General features: G+C 43.1%; 1 protein-coding gene across 11 annotated transcripts in view; it reads right to left on the bottom strand.

Annotated features, from left to right (window-relative positions):
* Window positions 1-24,748, bottom strand: part of LOC140738485 (rabphilin-3A-like) — a 267,048-nt gene that overhangs the window by 50,985 nt on the left and 191,315 nt on the right. For 10 of the 11 annotated variants that reach the window (XM_073065818.1, XM_073065822.1, XM_073065815.1 and 7 more), the window contains 2 exons: window positions 20,516-20,548; window positions 5,609-5,770 (listed from right to left, as the gene is read on the bottom strand). In XM_073065818.1, coding sequence (XP_072921919.1) covers window positions 5,609-5,770; window positions 20,516-20,548 — 195 coding nt within the window. The remainder of the gene's footprint in view (window positions 1-5,608; window positions 5,771-20,515; window positions 20,549-24,748) is intronic. The other variant, XM_073065814.1, reaches the window with a different exon arrangement.

Here is a 24,748-nt window from a genome sequence, read left to right on the forward strand (position 1 = left end):
TACTGTGCTGGTGACCCAGGTTCAATTCCTTTCCATACCTCCCTCATTCTCCCTACAGCTGGTTCCCTTTCTTTCCCAACACACAAAACACTAAGGAACTCAGTGTAAGGAGCTAGTATGTGAGTTTCCTCTGGGTGCTCCGGTTTCCTCCCACATTCCAATGATGTACAGGTTAGTAGGTTCATTGGTTACATGGGTGTAATTGGGTAGTGTGGGCTTGTTGGGCTGGGAAGGCCGGTTACCATGCTGTATCTCAAAACATTAAACTGAACAACATTAACTCACTCCTCATTTTGGGTTGGAACTCTTCAAACCCGCTGTGTTTCCCGTATTTGGGGCTTTTTTTGGCTCCATATTCCAGCATCTACTATCTCTTGTGTGTCTCTTACAATTTTAATTCATCTCTTCTCTCTTCATAAGCCCAGCCTGACCATTTGCTCACTTCTTTCAGCTTTTAATTTCACTCCTTTAACTTTTTCCTTTGTGCTCTCTCTTTAACAGCCCTTATTAACTTTTGGGCCTGATGCTTCATCGATAGCCTGTCCCCACAGTAACCCTAGCCATACCCTATGTCCTTTCCACATCTCCCACACCATCTCTACAACTCATGCCCTCTCTTTCCCAACACACAAAACACCTGAGAAACTCAGTGGGTCAGTGACCATCTATAGGGGAAAATGAACAGTCGGCGTTACTGGTCAAGACCTTTCATCTGGACTGGGAGACCCTTCACCAGTCCAGATGAGGGTTCTCGACCTGAAATGGCGACCACCCATTTCCCTTTGTAGATCCTGTCTGACCCCCGACTTTCTCCTGCACTTTGTGTGATGCTCTAGACTCCAGCATTTTCAGTCTTTTGTGTCTTCCTCTCTTTCCCAGTTTTGGCGAAGGGTCTTTGACCTGAAACATGAATTGTGTTTCTCTCTCCACTGATGCTAACTGACCTGCTGAGTGTTTCCAGCATATTTTGCTTTTATTTCAGTTTTCCAGATTCACAGCATTAGACCAAAGCATCACAATAACTGTGCTCTGATGCATAGGAAAATAGGTAATCTCACATGTTGAAATATTCAAGATGATAAGGATTTCACAACCCAGTATTCAGGAGAATAAATCATTTACAAGACCAACCTGTGCTCTGTGATCTTTTTCAGTGCTTAGTACTATATCGAAACACCATTTATATAGTGCTTTTCATATTGAATCTTCTCCAAATGAATTACCGTGATGTAACATCTACTGTTAAATAAGCAAATGCATTAACTATTCTGCATGAGTGCTTTCTGAACAACAATAATAATGAATGATTCATCGGCTCTGTACAGTTTGTATGTATTGTGCAATGGGTTTGATCTGTTGGCTCAAGAGGATGTGGGTTGGTCAGGTTATTAACTGTTCAGATAGTATCAGGGAATATTTTAAACAGTTTCAGTGTTGGTATTCACTCAGAGATAAAAAAAAAGAAATTCTGTATATTTTGGATTGATGATTGGTACCTGGTAATATGATGTTGTTGCGATTAGTGAAACATGGTTGCAGGAGGGGTGTGATTGGCAACTAAATATTCCTGGATTTCATTGGAATTTGGCAGGATAGATGAGAGGGTTTGTCTAGGGAGGCTATTTGTGTGGAATTGAGGAATGGGAAAGGTGTAGTACCACTTATAGGGGTGTATTATAGACCACCTAATGGGGAGCGAGAATTGGAGGAGCAAATTTGTAGGGAGATAGCAGATATTTGTAGTAAGCACAAGGTTGTGAGTGTGGGAGATTTTAATTTTCCACACATAGACTGGGGAGCCCATTCTGTAAAAGGGCTGGATGGTTTGGAGTTTGTAAAATGTGTGCAGGATAGGTTTCTGCAGCAATACATAGAGGTACCAACTAGAGAAGGGGCAGTGTTGGATCTCCTGTTAGGGAATGAGATAGGTCAGGTGACGGAGGTAGGGTTGGGGAGCACTTCGGGTCCAGTGATTACAATGCTATTAGTTTCAATATAATTATGGAGAAGGATAGGACTGGACCCAGGGTTGAGATTGTTGATTGGAGAAAGGCTAACTTTGAGGAGACGCGAAAGGATTTAGAAGGAGTGGATTGGGACAATTTGTTTCATGGGAAGGATGTAGAGAAATAGAGGTCATTTAAAGGTGAAATTTTGAGGGTACAGAATCTTTATGTTCCTGTTAGGTTGAAAGGAAAAGGTTAAAAGTTTGAGAGAGCCATGGTTTTCAAGGGATATTGGAAACTTGGTTTGGAAAAAGAGGGAGATCTACAATAAATATAGGCAGCATGGAGTAAATGAGGTGCTCGAGGAATATAAAGAATGTAAAAAGAATCTTAAGAAAGAAATTAGAAAAGCTAAAAGAAAATATGAGGTTGCTTTGGCAAGTAAGGTGAAAATAAATCCAAAGGGTTTCTACAGTTGTATTAATAGCAAAAGGATAGTGAAGGGTAAAATTGGACCCTTAGAGCATCAGAGTGGACAGCTATGTATGGAGCCGAAAGAGATGGGGGAGATTTTGAACAATTTCTTTTCTTCGGTATTCACTAAGGAGAAGGATTTTGAATCATGTAAGGTAAGGGAAACAAGTAGGGTAGTTATGGAAACTATGATGATTAAAGAAGAGGAAGTACTGGCGCTTTTAAAGAATATAAAAATGAATAAATCTCTGGATCCTGACAGGATATTCCCTGGGACCTTGAGGGAAGTTGGTGTAGAAATAGCAGGGGCTCTGACAGAAATATTTCAAATGTCATTAGAGACAGAGATGGTGCCGGAGGATTGGCGTATTGCTCATGTGGTTCCATTGTTTAAAAAGGGTTCTAAGAGTAAACCTAGCAATTATTGGCCTGTAAGTTTGACGTCAGTGGTGGGTAAATTAATGGAAAGTATTCTTAGAGATGGTATATATAATTATCTGGATAGACAGGGTCTGATTAGGAACAGTCAACATAGATTTGTGCGTGGAAGGTCATGTTTGACAAATCTTATTGAATTTTTTGAAGAGGTTACCAGGAAAGTTGTCGAGGGTAAAGCAGTGGATGTTGTCTATATGGACTTATGGACTTCAGTAAGGCCTTTGACAAGGTTCCACATGGAAGGTTAGTTAGGAAGGTTCAATTGTTAGGTATTAATATTGAAGTAGTAAAATGGATTCAACAGTGGCTGGATGGGAGATGCCAGAGAGTAGTGGTGGATAACTGTTTGTCAGGTTGGAGGCTGGTGACTAGTGGGGTGCCTTAGGGATCTGTACTGGGTCCAGTGCTGTTTGTCATATACATTAATGATCTGAATGACGGGATGGTAAATTGGATTAGTAAGTAAGCAGATAATACTAAGATAGGTGGCGTTGTGGATAATGAAGTAGGTTTTCAAAGCTTGCAGAGAGATTTAGGCCAGTTAGAAGAGTGGGCTGAAAGATGGCAGATGGAGTTTAATGCTGATAAGTGTGAGGTGCTAAATTTTGGTAGGACTAATCAAAATAGGATATACATGGTAAATGGTAGGGCATTGAGGAATGCAGTAGAACAGAGTGATCTAAGAATAATGGTGCATAGTTCCCTGAAGGTGGAATCTCATGTGGATAGGGTGGTGAAGAAAGCTTTTGGTATGCTGTCCTTTATAAATCAGAGCAGGGAAGTTGGGATGTAATGTTAAAATTGTACAAGGCATTGGTGAGGCCAAATTTGGAGTATTGTGTACAGTTCTGGTCACCGAATTATAGGAAAGATGTCAACAAAATAGAGAGAGTACAGAGGAGATTTACTAGAATGTTACCTGGGTTTCAGCACCTAAGTTACAGAGAAAGGTTGAACAAGTTAGGTCTTTATTCTTTGGAGCATAGAAGGTTGAGGGGGGACTTGTAAGAGATATTTAAAATTATGAGGGGGATAGATGGAGTTGACGTGGATAGGCTTTTTCCATTGAGAGTAGGGGAGATTCAAACAAGAGAACATGAATTGGGAGTTAAGGGGCAAAAGCTTAGGGGTAATACGAGGGGGAACTTCTTTACTCAGAGTGGTAGCTGTGTGGAATGAGCTTCCAGTAGAAGTGGTAGAGACAGGTTCAATTTTGTCATTAAAAAAAAAATAAAATTGGATAGGTATATGGACAGGAAAGGAATGGAGGGTTATGGGCTGAGTGCAGGTAGATGGGACTAGGTGAGAGTAAGCGTTCAGCACGGACTAGAAGGGCCGAGATGGCCTGTTTCCGTGCTGTAATTGTTATATGGTTATATTTTGGCTTCACAGCTCTAGCAACCCATATTCAGTCCTGACTTTTGGTGCTTCCTGTGTGGAGTTTGCTTGCTCTCCCTGTAACTGTATGGATTTCTGCAGAATGCCCTGGCCTCCTCCCATACCCATTTGGTGAACTGATCACCGTGAATGGCCGCTAGGAGCAGGTAAGAATTAAACAGAAACGTTGATGGGTGTTTGAGAGAAAATAATATGCAGGGAAATAAGGAGAGGGTGTGTAGGGATGACGCTTTAATATGTTGGGAGTCACTAGACTAATAGCCTCCTTCTGTGTCACAAAAAAAATACAGGCAAACAGGAGTCATCCTTGAGAAGATGGAAGTGTCACAGATGGCTAAATTTATTAACTTTCCACAGAGTCTGGTGAATGTATAGAATGGACTGTGAAAGTTTATTGAGAACAGAGTCAATGCTTGAAGGAATGGGTACCACTTTCAGATTCTTCCAATGATATTCACAAGCTTTTCCAGTGCGGCATTTTCATGTGCTTCTAATTACAGGGATAAAATCCCTGTTTGAAGGAATTTCTGATCTTATGATGGAAGAAGTTATTGGATGAAGCCGAAGAAGATAGCTGGGCCTGAGATAATATCTGAGGTGGGATGATTGGCCTCCAATATTTATAACATCTTCATTTAGGTGAGGTACAGCTCCAGGCACTGGAGTGTGTTCCTTGTGATGCCCATTAACTTCCGTTTCACTAGAGCATCTTGATATTACTCTCACACAAATGTGATTTCAAGGTCAGTCACTTTCACCTTATTAGCTCTTTGGTCCATGCTTGGACTAAGGCTGTGATGGGTGTTGCCAGTTACACTTCCAAGAGAACACAACTTTGTCATTGGGTTTGGAGGCTTGCAGGCCCCAATGAGCCGGAGAGGGCTGAAGTCAGGGCTTTATGCTTTCGCTCTTGGTAGGACCACTCAGGCCAAACAGGTCAAAGGGCAGAAGCCAGACTAAGAGTGGTTCAGTTCCGGGCTAGCAACACTGACTGGTTAAACAAAATTTTATGGAAACAACAATGAAGAATCCTTCTACATCTGATTGTGATGGTATTCCAGAGTCTCCACCCAGAACCTGCATGACCAACAGTAGTGAAAACCAAGCTACTGACATGAGGAAGAAGCCCTGAACATCCCCAGTGATGGAGGACCTTCATTGCTGCCCTAAATGCCAGCAGTGTTATGGGCAGTAGAGAGTTGACAGTGACAGGCAGATTCAAGAAATGAAAATATAAAAAAGAAAGAAGGGAAAATTTGAAAGAGAGCAAGACAGAAAGAAACAGAAAAGGATCGCAGATGCAGAGGATCAAATGGAATCACATACCAGCCATTTTCCAGGGCAGAACTGACCTGCTGGGCTCCTTCTGGTGTCACCTTCCACATCACCACTGTACCCGTCTTGACTCTCACCTTCCCCACTCGCACTAGCTTCCACCGTCTGTGGTTCTGTTGGCCGATGCCTCGATGAAGTGTAGCTGGGAGGACCTCCACCTGCAAGCTCACACTCAGTGCCTGAGGGAGAAGAGAAGGTACATTGGAGCTCCAGAGAGAACAGCAAAGTGCAGAAACTAAGAGGACTGCTCCACAGGGAAGGGGACACTCTTGTTAGCCACTGTCACTCACATAGGTCTTTGTGCCTACCAACATTTCCAGTATATTTACAGTAAAACTCCAATAACCTGACACTCTCAGACGCTGAAGGACTTAGACACTGAAGGGCTAATGCATTTTCTTAACTATTTGATGTCCATCCTACTTATTAATTTGGAATCAAACAAAAAAACAAAAAAAAACTAGGCTCATTAAGTAGCAAACACGAGGAAATCTGCAGATGCTGGAAATTCAAACAACACACACACAGAATGCTGGTGGAACACAGCAGGCCAGGCAGCATCAATAGGGAGAAGCACTGTTGTCGTTTGGGGCCGAGACCCTTCGACAGTGCTTCTCCCTATAGATGCTGCCTGGCCTGCTGTGTTCCACCAGCATTTTGTGTGTGTTGTTAGGCTCATTAAGTATTAGATTGAAGGAAAAACCCATCAGGTCCATTAATATCCTTACCTGGGCTGGCCTACTATTGTGATTGAGTAACCAGGTTCTCAATATTAGAAAATACAGGGACAGAGATGAACAGAAGTGCCAGTTATATTCACACTTAACTCTGGGAATAAGCTCACAAATAAAAGCTTACTTTCTCTCTGTGTAAGCTCTTTCATTTGGCAGAACATATTTTTGGTTTAATTTACCAGCATGTTCAGAAGAGATGCTGAAAAAACCTAACTGATCTTCCTTCCTTCCTTGTCAGATAAGATGATAACCCAGATGGCCTTGCAAGTTTCCCCATTTCAAAGTAATTTCTACTTGGTAAAAGACAAGTCCATTGATGAAGTCATTTTTACTTTCACTTGGTGAAAGATTTTTCATGAGAATTGGGCAGGTTAAAGGTAATAAAGAAATGGAATTAGTATAGATGGGTAATTGGTGGGAAATGGGATTAGCGTAGAAAGGTAATTGGTGGGAGACTGGCCAGTGTAGATGGGTAATTGGTGGGAAATGGGATTAGTGTAGATAGGTAACTGGTGGGAGATTGGCCAGTGTAGATGGGTAATTGGTGGGAAATGGGATTACCGTAGATGTTGTTTATCAGCATGTATATGGTGGGCTAAAGCGTTGTTACTGTCCTGAGTGTCTCTAACTTTTAAGATGTAGTGATGTGCTATGGAGGAGGAGGAAAGGCAAGCGAAAGTCTGTGAGAGTGTGGAAGAAAGAACAGGTTAAATTACAAAAAAATGTCAAAATTTTGGGAGTGATGAAAAGGTGATGGTCTGAAATGTTGCTTTTGCTTTTGTTGTTTGAGCTCCTAAGTATTTTTTTTTGAAAATAAAGAAAAGGTCAGGTTACGATCATATGCTACTTTCTATTGCATCTCTTCTAACAAAACCTAGTGTTCAATCTCACACCCCCCCCAAGATTTTCCTGGCCATTGCTCACTATCAACCCTAACTGAAGTAATATAGACTGTATGTCTCTTGCAGAGTGTCCTTCTCCCTTCTATTGCTTGTAAAATGTTCTACCTCTACAAGTCTTGATACACTGACCTAAGTTTAATTAAAAGTTCAGTTTAATATCACTGGTATATGTTGTGAGATCTGTTGCTTTGTGGCAGCAGTACAAAATATTTTTAAAAAACCTATAAGTTACAATAAGGAATATATATATATAGATACAGTATTTATAAATTAAATTAATTAGGCAATGCAAAGAGGTGTCCTCAATGCTGGGAAGACTTGTGCCCATGATGGAGCTGATTGAGTTCACAACTTTCTGCAGCTTTTGCCAATCCTATGCAGCGGCTTCTCCATACCAAATGATGATGCAGTCAGTTAAGAATCATCTCCATGGTACATCAGATTTGCAAGTAAGTGTCTTTGGTAATATTCCATGTCTCCTGAAACTTCTAATGAAACATAGCTGCTGTCATAACTTTTTTGAAATTTTCATCAATATATTGGACCTAGGATTGATCTTCAGGGATGATGACACTCAAGAACTTGAAATTGCTCACCCTTTCCACTGCTGATCCCTTGATAAAGACTTCCTCTTCCTGAAGTCCAATCCTTTGGTCTTATTGATGTTGCATGTAAGGTTGTTCCAACACCACTCAACCAGCTGATCTATCTTGCTCATGTATGCCTCTCGTTACCATCTGAAATTTTGCCAATGAGAGTTGTGCCACCGGCATATTTATAGATGGTGTTCGAGCTGTGCCTAGCCACACTGTTGTGAGTGTAGAGAAAAGTACAGCAGTAGGCCAAGCACTCATCCTTGAGGTGCACCAGTGTTGATGATCAGCGAGGAGGACATGTTATTTCTGATCTGTACTGAATGTGGTCTCTTGGTGAGGAAGCCAATGATCCAGTTGCAGAGGGAGATACAGAAGCTTGTAGATTAGAACTGAGGGTATGATTGTATTGAACAATGAGCTGTAACTAATAAACTGCAGTTTGAGGTAGGCATTGCTAACATTCAGGTGTCCAAGGCTAAGTGGAAAGCCAGTGAGATTGCATCAGCTGTAGACCTATTGTGTTAACAGGCAACTTGCAGCGGGTCCAAGTCCTTGCTTAGGCAGGAGTTGATTCCATCCATGACCAACCTCTCAAAACACTTCATCATGGTAGATGTGAGTGCACAGTCATTGAGGTAGTTAACCCTGCTCTGCCTGGGCACTGGTATGATGGTCACCTTTTTGAAGCAGGTGGAAACCTCCAAATGCAGCAGTGAGAGATTGAAGATGTTCATGAACACTCCCGCAAGTTGGTTGGCACAGGTTTTCAGAGCCCTATCAGGTACACATTCAGAGTCTGATGCCTTGTGAGGGTTCACCCTCCTGAAAGACGTTCTGACGTTGGCTTCTGAGATAGAGATCACAGGGTCACCAGATGCTGCAGGGACTCACACAGGTGTAGTTTTATTCTCCCTTTCAAAATGTGCATAAAAGGCATTGATCTCACCTGGGAGTGAAGCAACATAGCCATTCATGATGCTAGGTTTCACCTTGTAGGACGTAAGGGTCTGCAAACCCTCCACTAGAGCTGATGTGTATCCAATTCCATCTCTAACTTCAGTTGGAACCTTCCAAAGGTTCCTGGACTTTTTGTATAGTTCTGAATCACAGGTCTTAAATGCTACAGATCTAGCCCAGAGCAGACTATGAATTTCCAGGTTCATTCACGGCTTTTGATTTGAGGGTATATCTATTATGACCTCGAAGGCTCACACTCATCCACACAGGTCTTTCTGAAGGTGGTGACAACTGTGGCTTATTCGTTCAGATCTGAAGATGATTCCCTGAATGTTGTCCAGTCGACTGACAACGCAGTCCTGTAAATGCTCCTTCTTGATGCTCATCATTGGTGCTATGCAGTGCCCAGAGTCTTGGATCTCATGCAGTGGAACAATGTTGGCTGGGAGCAGTTTGTGTGCAGTACATCATTTACCTTCAGTTTCTTACCAGTCCAACATAACATTTGAAGGTCTGCACTCTTGTCAGCTACTTTATTTAAATTACTATACAAAAGCAGGATGTTATACATTTCATAAAAAACAGTTACTGGTGTCAGATAATGACTTTTTAGCTCATGAGTTAGATTTATCAGCATCCTTAAATGTACACATTATATTTTACATTCTACAGAATCTCATCAATACTGATCGATTCTCCACTATAACAAACTAAAATCTATTTCATCTGATTTTGGGGATTTGTACTGAGGGCCTGTGCGACTGAACTGGGACAACCACTACAGCGCATCTTCAACATGAGTCTAGATCAGAGAAGAGTACCCAGACAGTGGAAAACATCCTGTATTGTCCCGGTACCGAAGAAACCACAACCAAAGGAGTTGAATGACTTCAGACCTGTTGCCTTGACGTCGCACGTGATGAAGACCATGGAGCGGCTGATAATACAGAATCTGAAGCCACAAACCAGGCACGCCCGGGATCCGCTTCAGTTTGCGTATAAGGAGAAGGTGGGAGTGGAGGATGCTATCACATATTTGCTGCACAAATCACTCTCTCACCTAGATGGGGTCAGTTGTGCTGTGAGGATTACATTCCTTGACTTCTCTAGTGCCTTTAACACCATCCAGCCCAAGATCTTAAAGCACAAACTAACGGAGATGGGAGTAGACTCTCACATGGTGGATTGGATAGTGGACTACTTGACAGATAGACCTCAGTATGTGCGGTTGGGAGACTGTAGGTCTGACACGGTGGTCAGCAGCACAGGAGCGCCACAGGGAACCGTACTCTCTCCGGTCCTGTTCACCCTGTACACATCAGACTTCCAATATAACTCGGAGTCCTGCCATGTGCAGAAGTTCGCTGATGACACGGCCATAGTGGGGTGTGTCAGGAATGGACAGGAGGAGGAGTATAGGAAACTGATACAGGACTTTGTGATATGGTGCAACTCAAACTACCTGCGTCTCAATATCACCAAGACCAAGGAGATGGTGGTGGACTTTAGGAGATCTAGGCCTCATATGGAGCCAGTGATCATTAATGGAGAATGTGTGGAGCAGGTTAAGACCTACAAGTATCTGGGAGTACAGTTAGACGAGAAGCTAGACTGGACTGCCAACACAGATGCCTTGTGCAGGAAGGCACAGAGTCGACTGTACTTCCTTAGAAGGTTGGCGTCATTCAATGTCTGCAGTGAGATGCTGAAGATGTTCTATAGGTCAGTTGTTGAGAGCGCCCTCTTCTTTGTGGTGGCGTGTTGGGGAGGAAGCATTAAGAAGAAGGACGCCTCACGTCTTAATAAGCTGGTAAGGAAGGCGGGCTCTGTCGTGGGCAAAGTACTGGAGAGTTTAACATCGGTAGCTGAGCGAAGGGCGCTGAGTAGGCTACGGTCAATTATGGAAAACCCTGAACATCCTCTACATAGCACCATCCAGAGACAGAGAAGCAGTTTCAGCGACAGGTTACTGTCGATGCAATGCTCCTCAGACAGGATGAAGAGGTCAATACTCCCCAATGCCATTAGGCTTTACAATTCAACTGCCAGGACTTAAGAACTTTTTTTTTTAAAGCTATTATTAATGCTTTTTGAGTTAGTGATTTAGATGCATATCATATTATTACTGAGTTAAGTATTGTATGTAATGAGTTTTTGCTACAACAAGTGTATGGGACATTGGAAAAAAATGTTGAATTTCCCCATGGGGATGAATAAAGTATCTATCTATCTATCTATCAAATCCCCATTAACATTGCCTTAGGCAAATATATATCTAAGTCTATTTGGATATAAGTGGTAATGCAGTAATCGGATAGCAAATAACATCCTCTGCTGAAAATAGTGTCAGCAAATACTCATATACTATATGCATGTTATTTCCATAAACTTTGTAATTTAAAGTTCAAGTTTCCCTTCAGTCTGATAATGAATGCACTGCCCAGAACAATGTCTACAGACCGTGGGCTATGATGAGTGAAGAGGTGAAATCAATTTAAAAATTTGTTCAGTTTAGGTCTAGTGTTGGAGTTATGCCAGGCAACCCTGGCGTATGGAATTCACATTTTGTACCACGTACTCCTAAGGGATGTTATAAACCTTCATTTAGAAATTATGGAACATGAATTGTTAAAATAAAATCACATTGGAATGACGATTGAGTTTTCTGAGGAAGGAATAAGGCATTTCTTGTGATCCTGTGTACATAGAATTCCCAAAGTTTGTGTTAAGTCTAGTTTTAAAAGTAATAATCCTCGAGAGTCTGGTTTAGAAAACAGAAAATTGGAGTGGGAATATCCTCTGATATCCTCAGTCTAATCGAGTATCTAATAAGGAAGCTCTGTTGATCAGGAATATCTTAATGGTTTAGAGTGAGTTTTACTCGTGATTCCTAATTCCTTCTCATTGATTCAGGTTTCAGTATCTATGTAAAAACAATCAGGTGTGAACAGATTTAAGAAACAGATACGAACAAGAAACTTTATTGGGTTTCCAGGAGAGTTCTGCTTACACCGTCAGGGGTTCATTCTAACAGATTCAAAGGGTTGATTATGCAAAGGAGTGTGACAGGACAACATTGGAGCCTCAGGCTGCCTCTTCATCTCCACCTGCATTTCAAAACTTGGAGCTTGAGATGAAAGTAAGGAAACTCTACAGTTACTAGACAATTTTTGCCAACCGTCGCGTGAAGGCAGCAGCTTGCGGCTCCTGTGTGTCTGCCCCATGTTGAGCTGGCTGAAGCCGCAAACTCTGATGTGGGGTTGGAGATGCTGAGCCAGAACCGAGACCCCAATGTGAGCCTGTCGTCCCTGTTTACATATCACTGCGAAGTAAAATTATAGACTGTAAATGACTCTGTGCCTATCAGGTATATGAAAGCGTTGGGAATTCCTGACCCTTAGTATTTTGATGCTCAGCAGCCTTGAAGATGAGGGCATTATTCTTGCAGCTCTGCCTGTAATGGGAGCTATGCCAACCAGGGGGACACCAGAGAGTTGGCAGCACAGTAGTGTGGCTATGAGAGCTGCTTTCTCATAGCACAAGAAACTTTGATTTCATCCTGATCTTGCAAGCTGCCTGAGTGGGGTTCACGTTTCCCGAGACTAAGTGTATTCTCTTGGGTCCTCTGGCACAGGTTGACGGGTCAATTGGGTTCAGTAAATTCCCCTTAGTGTGCAAATATGTAAATCTGGGGGTGGTGGGTAGGCGAGGTGATGGAATTCTGGGGGGAATAAAAACGTGATTAATGTAAAATTAGTATATAAGTATACATATTAGTATACAAGCATAAATTTGCTGATGACACGCTGTTGTTGGCAGAATCTCAGACGGTGATAGGGAGGTGAACAGGAGTGAGATAGGTCAACTGGTCGAGTAGTGTCACAATGCAACCATACACTCAGAGCCAGTAAGACCACAGAACTGATTGTGGACTTCAGGAAGGAGAAGTCAGGAGAACACACACCCGTTTTCATTGAGTGGTCAGTGGTGAAAAGGGTGTGCAGCGTCAAGTTTGTGGGTGTCAACATCTCTGAGGATCTATCCTGGTCCTAACATATTGATGCAATTACAAAAAAGCCACACCAGTGGCTATACTTCATTAGGAGCTTGAGGAGATTTTGTATGTCACTAAAGATGATCAAATTTCTATGGATGTACCGTGGAGAGCATTCTGACTGGTTACGTCACCGTCTGGTATGCCAGTGCACAGGATAGGAAAAAGCTACAGAGGATTGTCAGCTCAGTCAGTTCTATCGTGGGTACTAGCTTCCCCACCATCAAGGACACCTTCAATAGGTGATGCTTTAAGAGGAGGCATTCTCTTATTAAGGATCCTCACCATCCAGGACATTCCCTCTTTTGATTGCTACCACCGGGAAGGAGGCATAGGAGCCACAAGACAGACATTCAGCGTTTTAGGAACAGATTCTTTCCCTCTGTCATTTGCACTAAGTATCCACTTTGTTATATAGTGGCGGTCCACACACACGGGACTCGAACCGCCATCGGGAGCCACAGGCAGACATGCGGCCCACTCGGCACAGACCTTCTGGGGATGGTCTGACGTCACGTCCGCCCCGCTGGACGCAGGGACTCATGGGAGGGGAGATTTAAGAGCGCGTTTGAATCAGTAAAGTCATTCTGAGTTCAGCTCTCTTGGCCTCCATATGTTCCTTTCGTAGTGCTTTAAGCGCAACTACAATATATATTAATTTAACTTACAATAATTTTTTTAATCTATTGCACTCTACTGTTGCCACAAAACAATAAATTTCACAACATATATCAGCGATAATAAATCTGATTCTGATTCTATGGGCCAAAAGGCCTGTTTCTGTGATGTATGTATTTTTGACTCTGTGGCAGTGCTTGGGGATCCTCCTTCTGTGAGAAAAGGTGTGAAGTTTGACAGTGGTAATCCTGCTTGGATGATCCTCTGACTTTGGAAAGCAAATCCCATGACGACTGCACATCTCACAACTGTTACCGGGCCCCAGAATTTGCCAAACCTGTGGGAGCCTGCAGCATTAGAAGTATCTGGCCTTCCTGTTGCAGGTGTTGACAATCACTGTTTGGATGCAGACGGAAGTTGGGCCCCAAGGAAGTCCCCTGGAAACAGCAATCAGCTTTGGTTTGGAAGTTAACTCCATACCAGTGTGTAGACTTAAAATGATGGATATTGGGACAAATGCCTGAATTTTGACATTTCTGTGCTATATATTTTTCTGAAGGAATGTACACTGGTGATCTATATATACAATGAAAACGATGACCTTTATCCTGAGGAGACAGTCTAAAACTATAGGTGTCCTCCGGATGCTCCATATTCCTCCCACATTCTAAAGATGTACGGGTAATTTTTAATTTTATTTATTTAGAGATACAATGCAGGACAGGTCCTTCCAGTGCAACAAGTGGCACTGCCCAGCAACCCACCTATCTAACCCTAGCCTAATTTACAACGACCAATTAAACTACTAACTGGTCCTTCTTTGGAATGTGGGAGGAAACTGGACCATCCGGAGGAAACCCATGTATTCCACCCCTGAACTCCAAACTCCAATGCCTCAAATTGTAATAGTGTTGCCCTAACCACTATGCTATCAAGTTAGTAGGTTAATTGGTCATAATATCAGGCCAAAAGGGCCTGTTACCATGCTGTATCTCTCAATAAAATAATCTTTCAATTGCCACTGGCCATGGAGCCTGGATCACCAGCAAAAGTCAGTAATCAGTACAAAAGACGGACAATCTATATGGGTGACAAGCAAGCCTTCAGATACTTCCAACTACACACCATCGCTGAAGTTGCAAATTCCACCCCAAATCTGTTGAATAATCTGATCACACCTTCAATACCTGGTGCCAAAGCTTCAAAGCAGCAATTACCAGTTTTGTGGCCCATGTATTTTCGGGATGGTTTTGTATTTCTGAAATCTGTGAAGAAGGCTGCCACAGTGGTGGGCAAGGTTTCCATCTCAACAATGAGCAGCAATCAGAATGAAATTCACATCCACAGCAAAAACCAGACTTCCCAATGTCTGAGGGGCCCTCCAGCCTAATGACCTCACTGGCCAGCAATGACCTACCAAGCTGATTGCTCCTCTGTGACTGCCAGGATCCATCCTCATCACCACAGGCACCGAAGGTTAAAGGGTAAAAACACAGTTATGGGGTTATTTATTCATGTTCTCACTGAATGACAAACAGACTTGAGTGGAGATGATCTTAAAGCCACTGTTCTCTCCTTCTTCACATCAGTGCTGCAAGTGACAAGACTTGCTGAAAGCACTGAAACTAACTAAAAGAGGCATGGAAGGGCCCTATTTGCTGTGTCACACTGTTCACACGTTCAGGCAGCACCAGTGCAATGTCAGACAGACAGACAGACAGACTTTATCGATCCCGAGGGAAATTGGGTTTCGTTACAGTCGCACCAACCAAGGATAGTGTAGAAATATAGCAATATAAAACCATAAATAATTAAATAATAATGGGTAAATTATGCCAAGTGGAAATAAGTCCAGGACCAGCCTACTGGCTCAGGGTGTCTGACACTCCGAGGGAGGAGTTGTAGAGTTTGATGGCCACAGGCAGGAATGACTTCCTATGACGTTCAGTGTTGCATCTCAGTGGAATGAGTCTCTGGCTGAATGTACTCCTGTGCCTAACCAGTACATTATGGAGTGGATGGGAGACATTGTCCAAGATGGCATGCAACTTGGACAGCATCCTCTTTTCAGACACCACCGTCAGAGAGTCCAGTTCCAACCCACAACATCACTGGCCTTACGAATGAGTTTGTTGATTTGTTGGTGTCTGCTACCCTCAGCCTGCTGCCCCAGCACACAACAGCAAACATGATAGCACTGGCCACCACAGACTCGTAGAACATCCTTAGCATCGTCCGGCAGATGTTAAAGGACCTCAGTCTCCTCAGGAAGTAGAGACGGCTCTGACCCTTCCTGTAGACAGCCTCAGTTTTCTTTGATCAGTCCAGTTTATTGTCAATTCGTATCCCCAGGTATTTGTAATCAATCCTCCACCATGTCCACACTGACCCCTTGGATGGAAACAGGGGTCACCAGTGCCTTAGCCCTCCTCAGGTCCACCACCAGCTCCTTAGCCTTTTTCACATTAAGCTGCAGATGATTCTGCTCACACCGTGTGACAAAGTTTCCCACCGTAGCCCTGTACTCCGCCTCATCTCTCTTGCTGATGCATCCAACTATGGCAGAGTCATCAGAAAACTTCTGAAGATGGCAAGACTCTGTGCAGTAGTTGAAGTCCGAGGTGTAGATGGTGAAGAGAAAGGGAGACAGGACAGTCCCCTGTGGAGCCCCAGTGCTGCTGACCACTCTGTCTGACACATAGTGTTGCAAGCCTCTATTGACAAAAGTTGGGGGTTGTTTAATGAACAGCGGTGAGTTAAATTTACTCTAGATTAATGGACTTCCTGTACTATTGTGAAAGAAAGAGCAAATAGGGTGGGTCATTGCTAAATATTGGCTTCAGGCATCCATCCATTTAATGAAAACAAAACAAACACAGATGCTGAAGATCTGAAACACCCTGCGGCTCAAGCAGCTGAGGATACAAATACTTTGCATTTCAAGTCAAAGACCTTTGTCAGAACTAGGAAAGAGAGAATGAGATGCAGAAATGGTGGGGGAGGAATAGGTCAGGGTTGCTGTATTGATAAACTGTTGATGAGTTGTCTGATAGGATAATGAAGGCAGTCATCGTCGTCATCAACTAGACAATCCATCGAAATTGATCACCACAGCAAGCCTGACCTTACTCAAGACAGAAAGATTCCCTTTATCCTTGCAAGCAGAACAAGTGCTACACCTCCTCCCTCACTACCATTCAGGGCCCCAAACAGTCCTTCCAGGTGAGGCAACACTTCACGTGTGAGTCGGTTGGGATCATCTTGGTGTGGTCTCCTGTATATCGGTGAGACCCAATGTAGATTGGGAGACCACTTCGCCCAGCATCTACACTCCGTCTGCCAGAAAAAGTGGGATCTCCCATTGGCCACTCATTTTAATACCACTTCCCATCCCCATTCCAACATTTCAGTCCATAACCTTCTCTAATACTGCGGTGAGGTCACACTCAGGGTGGAGCAGCAAAACCTTATATTCCATCTGGGTAGCCTCCAACCTGATGGCATGAACATCAATTTCTCAAACTTCCTGTAGTGGCCCTCCCTCTCCTTCACTATTCCCCATTCCCATTACCCCCTCTCACCTTATCTCCTTACCTCCCCCTTCCCTTTCTTCCATGGTCTTCTGTCCTCTCCTATGAGATTCCCCCTTCTCCAGCCCTTCATCTCTTTCACTAATCAACTTCTCAGCTCTTTACTCCACTCCTCCCCCTCTCCCAGTTTCACCTATCACGTACTACCAAACCCTTTCTTTGACCCAAGGGAAGACTGAGCAATATGCTGGATTAGGTTTTAAAAGTTAAACAGGAACTGGATGGTGTAGAAAAAAACGTCTCCACTGAGGAAGCGGATTATATTTTAATCAGAATTACATAGGGAACCAACTTTACTGAAAGTGGTTGGAATCTTACTCTTCATTCCACAGGGAGTGGTTAAGGCAGACAACGTTTAAAGGAAAGCAAGGGGAAAGTAAGAGCATTTAAAGAGAAACAGGAACACAAGGTTACATTGATAAGTTTTGGATGAAGTAAATGGAGAAAGCTCTTCTGTAAAGACTAATTCCAAGAATTACTGTATCCCCTTCGGACCAGGAAGAATTAATTCATGACTCTAGAATCTTTCTGAAAATCTCACCAGCTCAGAATTAACCACCACCTCTGGCATTCTACTCAGCGAGCCACTTTTAGAAATTTGCCAGTAAAAAATCGCCAGGCTTTCCCTGTCTTTTACCCACAACAAAACCTTACCCTTACCGGATCCAATCTGGAGGCGATGAAGAAATGTACCTGACTTTCTGCTGAGTTTTCCCTTCTCATCCATTTTTCCACAAAGGGTCAGGAGAATATCTGTCCTTGCCAGGGGTGCTGGGGTGAAGATGCTCTCAGACACAATACATAAGATGGACCCTCATTTACTACTTTGGGAATTACCCACCCCCAACCTCTTCAAGGAAGTTTGGGGATTGCCAAACGTTATGTGGATTTTCTGGTGTAGTCTGTTTTGTCATGTGCTTTTGTGATAGCATTCTGGAGGAACGTTGTCTCATTCTTTAACTGCATTGCATTTGTGGTTTCTAAATGACAATAAACTGAAATTCAATTCATTTCAGGGCAATTTATTACAAAACTGTTAGAGAATCTGGCAGGGAGAGCATTTATTCATTGTAGCAAAAATACTCAGTAGTCTGACAAGCTCATGTGAACTAGACATTTTCTACCCAACTTTGTCAATTTCTCTTCACTATCCTCTGATATCACTCCCTCATTTTTTTTGATTTATTAAACATCCTATTCTCCTTCTATTATTTTAAGTCCATATCTACAGTCTTACTTAAATGATGCATCAGAGCACAATTTAAGCGAAGTCCATCACAATTGAACAGCTCTCTCTCTCTTTCCCCAATAATGGTGCCAGTGTTCCATGAATTGGAACCCATTGCTGCCCCATCATATTTTGAGCCAGTACTTACCTTTTTAATTATTTTTACCCTTGCCAATTTTCACCTGGCTCAGTTAGTAATCCAGAGCTTATCACTCTTCACTTTCTGCTTTTCAATTTGACCATGAGCTGCTCAAAATTCCTCAGCAGAACCTCCATTGCTGGTCCTACCTGTCATCAGTGCTTATATGGACCATAGCAATGGATTTTTCCCCTCTCCCTCCTACAGGGAAAGAAAGGCACACTCGTTATTACCTTGGATGCTACAAAGGTCATCACATTGATGACTTACTTATTAGAATGGAATCACTGATCTACGATGGGAAATGTACCAGTTCATTTGAAGATGAACAACAAAGTACAGTAATGTTTTTTTTCAAAAAGTAGAAGTCTGAAATGGAAATTTAAAATGTTATCAAACAGCATCTGCTGGGACAGGAAAAGTACTGTAATTGCTTTGGGTTAATGACCCTTCATCAGAACAGTAGCGTTGTGAAACCAAGCATATTTTAAGTTGCGGAGTGTGAGAAGGGTGTGGAGAAAAACCAAAGTCTGTGTCTGTGATAGGATTGAGGCCAAGGGTAGCCTGATGATACAACTGATATCAGTAGAGTCTAGGAGGTGGCAACAGAAAGCTAGTTACTAGTGAATAAATGGAGGGAGAGGGACAAGGGCAATAGAGAGAAGGTAACTGTGTTGGAACTGTGGTGCAGAACCACAGTTGGATCGAAGGGTTCGGAATGCTGCTGCTGCTTGCTTCTATTGCTTGCATGACTTGTTTTGTTTTTTCTCTCTTTCTCAGCGGATACTGGGGGGGGGGGGCAGGATTTGGTCTTGTTTTTAATTGGGTTCTTTCGAGTTCCTTGCTTTGCAACTTGCCTGTTAAGCAAACAAACCTCAAGGTTCTATAATTTATACTTTTGTTGATAATAAATGCACTTTGAATCTTTGAACACCAGAGTAATATACATTTAAAAAAAGAAGCTGGAAACTATCAGTAGACTATACAATACACATAGTGAGCTGGAGGAGCTCAGCAGGTCTCATCTGTTGAGTTCCTCCAGCACATTTTGTGTATTGCTCTGGATTCCCATCCTCTGCAATACCTCTTGTATCAGTGGACTATACATTTATTTAGAGGGGCAAAACAAGTGCATTGCCTCTTCTCAGAACTAGCCAGTTCTGATATGGTCAGGAAAAGATGATTTCCATGACATTCTTACAATACAGTGCTACTGTATATGGTCCTTGTGCTTGGTGACAGAATCAACAATGCAGCAGCCCCTCACAACCAGTTGCTGCCAGAACACATCCCTTTAAAATCTAGAAAACTCAATCCATGCATTTATTTTTAGTAGGCTTGACCACTGTAATGGCATTTTCACAGGTCTCTGTAAAAAATCCCTCAGACAGCTGCAGCTCATTCCAAATGCTACTGCTAGAGTCTTCACTAAGACCAAGAAAATAGAACATATCACTCCAGTTCTCTGATCACTACACTGGCTTCCTGTCCATCAGAGGATTGACTTTAAAATGTTACTACTGGTTTATAATGTCTAGGGCCAAAATACAATTCCAATCTCTTGCTGCATTATGAACCTTCCCAAGCTCTCAGATCATATGGGGAGGGTTTGCTTACCATCCCCAGGGTCAAAACTAAACATAGTGAAGCAGCTTTTAGTTACTCTGCTCTGGAATAACTTTCCAGAGGATCTGAAGCTGCCCCATCTTTAAGCTCTTTTAAATCAAGGCTTAAAGCTTTTCTTTTTGTTATAGCTTTTAGTTAGAAAAGCTGCACTGTAACTTCTATTTATCATATCTATTTTTGTGTGATTTTATTCTCTTATATATTGTCTGAAATTTGATGCTTGATTTTTATATCTTGTTCTATCTTGCCTTGGATTTGAAAAGTGCAGTACAAATAAACTTGTTTGCTTTAAAATGACAGTTGAAACTACAGCACTGTCTGTTTTACCAGAACAGAGGAAGACAAGTTTCAGAAAGAGGATCCACACAAGCAGTCACATAAAACAGTGATTGACCAAACCCTTGTGAACATGGTCAGATTGACTGGAGACAGAGTTCGCATGCACACAATTCAATGCTCCATATGCTAAGTGAAACTTACCACGGCCAGCTGGGATGCCACCTTCCGCTTGACCTACAAAACAACAGAATGAGAGAAAACTGAAACTCAACTTCAGCTTCACAGACTGGCGACAATGCAGACAAAGGTGTTGAACAAGCAAACTGAACATAAAGCGTCAGTGGGTTATGCTCTGCCAGATGCAAGCTGAGTCAAACACGTACATGAAAAGAAGGCTGGAAACACTCAACAGGTCAGGCAGCATCTGTGGAAATAGGAAGAGTTAATGATTCCAGTTGAAGACCCTTTCTCTAAACCTCAGCAGGAGGAATGGGTTAGTAAATTTGCTGATGACACAAAGGTTGGGGGTGTTGTGGATAGTGTGGAGGGCTGTCAGAGGTTACAGTGGGACATTGATAGGATGCAAAACTGGGCTGAGAAGTGGCAGATGGAGTTCAACCCAGATAAGTGTGAGGTGGTTCATTTTGGTAGCTCAAACGTGATGGCAGAATATAGAAGACTCTTGGCAGTGTGGAGGATCAGAGGGATCTTGGGGTCCGAGTCCATAGGATGCTCAAAGCTGCTGTGCAGATTGACTCTGTGGTTAAGAAGGCATACGGTGCATTGGCCTTCATCAATCGTGGGATTGAGTTTAAGAGCCAAGAGGTAATGTTATAGGACCCTGGTCAGACCCCACCTGGAGTACTTTGCTCAGTTCTGGTCACCTCACTACAGGAAGGATGTGGAAACTATAGAAAGGGTGCAGAGGAGATTTACAAGGATGTTGCCTGGATTGGGGAGCATGCCTTATGAGATGATGACAGGCACGGATTGTGTGGATAGTCAGAGGCTTTTTCCCAGGGCTGAAATGGCTAACACAAGAGGGCACAGTTTTAAGACGCTTGGAAGTCGGTACAGAGGAGATGTCAAGGGTAAGTTTTTTACAGAGAGAGTGGTGAGTGCATGGAATGGGCTGCCAACAGTGGTGGTGGCGGATAAGAGACTCCTGGATAGGTACATTGAGCTTACAAAAATAAAGGGCTATGGGTAGCCCTAGGCAATTTCTAAAGAAAGTACATGTTCGGAACAGCATTGTGGGCCGAAGGGCCTGTATTGTGCTGCAGGTTTTCTATGTGTTTTATCTCTGCACCCTCCATCTAGTGGACTGTGGACGTCAACTCTGCTTTTCTCTCTATAGAACCTGCTGTGTTTCCAGCACTTCCTGCTTTTATTTCAGATTTCTGGTATCTGTACATTTTAATCTTCAGATGCAATCAGATTACCCACAATCCACTGACCAGATGGCATTTTGCAACTTCCCGTGGATATAATGACTCAGTAACCTAGGCAGCTCATATGGGAAATGACTGACTTGAAGGATTCTGAGGTTTTCCTTACTGCTAATGCTGTACTAGACTTTCCCAACTGGGAAGTGGGGCAGTCTGCTGGGCTCAGACACTGCTGGAGGAACTACCTGGACTTTCAAGAATAACCTCTTTCAGTTCCCCTTTCCTCACATGAAGTGCCACGTGGGACCTTTGTCAGGTAAGAAAGGGAGGGGTTGCTAGGAAGAAAGAGTGTCAGAGTTTCAGGGCAAATCCCCAACAAATGTTGGTGCTCATACATCGTATGTGATGTGATTTGCCCAAACCAGGCTGGAGGGCTGTGAAAGGTACAAACCAGAGGTACCTGTGGGTTTTCAGCTTCCACATATAGACAAGTCTTTACTGTGAGTTAGCTCATTAGAGACAGCACACTAATTGTTTAATTGGCTGAGTGAGGAATGAGAAATTTCAAGTTTAACTGTTATTTAACCATACGCATGTATATCTACAAACAAAGCAGCATTCTCCAGGGCCAAGGTGCCAAACACAGTACCACCAGTCACACCCTGCACATAGCACATACAGTTAGACAGCAGACAAACTTATAACTAGATAGTAGAGGAACATACAGTCAACACAAAAAAATATATAGCCCAAGTCCCTGAGTGGCGTGGCCTGAAGACTGACGGTGATTGGATGTTGTCCTAGAGCTATGGTTCTGCAAGAACAAGCATGCAGCATCTCATGAAAACTCTGAGACTTAGAAACACTTAAAACTATTAAACAAATTAAGGCAGTAAAAGAAAAGAAGCCAAATATAAATAATTAAAAATATAAAACATTTAAGAATCTTTCAAACAGTGTAAGTTACATTAGAGTCTGAAATCTGTTCCCCCCCCCCCCCCCCACCAAAACCAATGGAGGTGCTGTTCCTGTACAAAGCTCAACTGTGCAGGTCCCCAGCATTAGTATTTAATAACTGCTACAACTTTATAGACCGATCCTGGACCCTGGGAACAGTCTGCCAGCAACTCTTGGATATTCCAGTCTTGCTGGCAAGGAATATGATGGATCAAATTTTCCAAATGCTAGACTGAACCATTGTTGGATAACTGCAAAGTCCAAGTTCAAAAGCAGGAAACCCCAGCGTTTACAAGTTTCAACTGCACATTGCAAATATTCTTGGGGGCTGATCACTCCATGAAATGGTATGAGTTATCACACAATAGGGCAAAGCAGCCGACCAAGTTATAGAGTAGGAAATCCCTGAGGTGCTGAGATCCCCTCATGAACTGAACTCGTTAATGGATGATGTGCAAGTGCCCCGATGTTTGCACTGGCAACCTTTCCCAGGGTGAACAGAAACATTTACTGAGACAGTTAGGAATAAATCATATCAGGGTCAGCAACTTAATGTGCAGAGTTAGAGTTCAGGCAGATTCCACACTCTCAATCTCTCTTCTCAAAAATGGAATAAAAATATCATAAAATATTTAATTACTCTGTGAATGCTGGAACACTTTCGAATTCATCCCTTTGCAAAGCTGCAAAATGCAAAACTTGTGCCCTAGTTTCTTGTCCAGAATGGTCTTGCAATTTCGACTTCATCCCCGTAGATTCACTGGAAGCTTATTACAAAGATCTTCTCTTTAGGTCTGAAGACCATTGGTTGATCCTAAAATCCAATGGACCTTCGCTGTAAATCTGGTCCTTGCTGCATCACTGAAACTGGACACCTCTGAGAGTCACAAACAAGAGGAAATCTGCAGATGCTGGAAATCCAGCAACACACACAAAATGCTGGAAGAATTCAGCAGGCCGGGCAGCATCTATGATAAAAAGTACAGTCAATGTTTCGGGCCAAACCCTTTCAGCACCCTTTTAAAAGGTGGGGGAGGGGAGAGAGAAACACAAGGTGATAGGTGAAACCTGAAGGGGGAAGAAGATGAAGTAAAGACTTGGGAAGTTAATTGGTGAAAAAGACAGAAACGCCTTGGAAGAAAGAAAAAGGGGGGGGGGGGGAACGGAAGGAGCACCAGAGGGAGGCAATGGGTGGGTAAGGAGATGAGGTGAGAGAAGGAAAAGGGGACAGGAGATGGAGAGGGGTGGGGGGTGGGGGCATTACTGGAAGTTTGAAAAATTGATGTTCATGCCATCAGGTTGGAGGCTACCCAGACAGAATATACGATGTTGTTCCTCCAACCTAAGTGTGGCCTCATCACAACAGTGGACGAGGCCATGGATAGACATATCGGAATGGGAATGGGAAGTGGAATTACAATGGGTGGCCACTGGGAGATCCCACTTGTTGTAACGGACGGAGCGCAGATGCTCAGCGAAGTGGTCTCCCAATCTACGTCAGATTTCACTGATATACAGGAGGCACTGAACACAGTATATGACCCCAAAAGACTCACAGGTGAAGTGTCGCCTCACTTGGAGGACTGGGAAGGACTGAAGGGTCTTGAATGGGAGTGATGGTGTAAGTGTAGGGGAAGGTGTAGAACTTGTTCTGCTTGCAAGAATTAAGGTCCAGGAGGGACAAATAGACAAGAGAATTGTGTAGGGAGCGATCCCAGTGGAAAGTGGAAGGTAGTGGGGAGGGTAAGATGTACTTGGTGGGGGAATCCCTTTGGGGGTGGCAGAAGTTTCAGAGAAATATGCGCTGTATGCAGAGGCTGGTGGGTGGAGTGGTAGGTAAGGACATGAGGAACCCTATCCCTGGTAGAGTGGCGGGAGGATGGAGTAAGAGCAGATGTGCGTGAAATGGAAGAGATGCGGTTAAGGGCAAAGTTGATGATGGAGGAAGGGAAGCCCCTTTCTTTTAAAAAGGGGGACATCTCTTTCATTCTAGAATGAAAAGCCTCATCCTGAGAGCAGATGTGGCAGAGATGGAGGAATTGAGAAAAGGGGATGGAGTTTTTACAAGTGGTAGGGTGGGATAAGGTGT

This window comes from Hemitrygon akajei, chromosome 14 (genome assembly GCF_048418815.1).
Source record: "Hemitrygon akajei chromosome 14, sHemAka1.3, whole genome shotgun sequence".
Lineage (NCBI taxonomy): Eukaryota > Metazoa > Chordata > Chondrichthyes > Myliobatiformes > Dasyatidae > Hemitrygon > Hemitrygon akajei.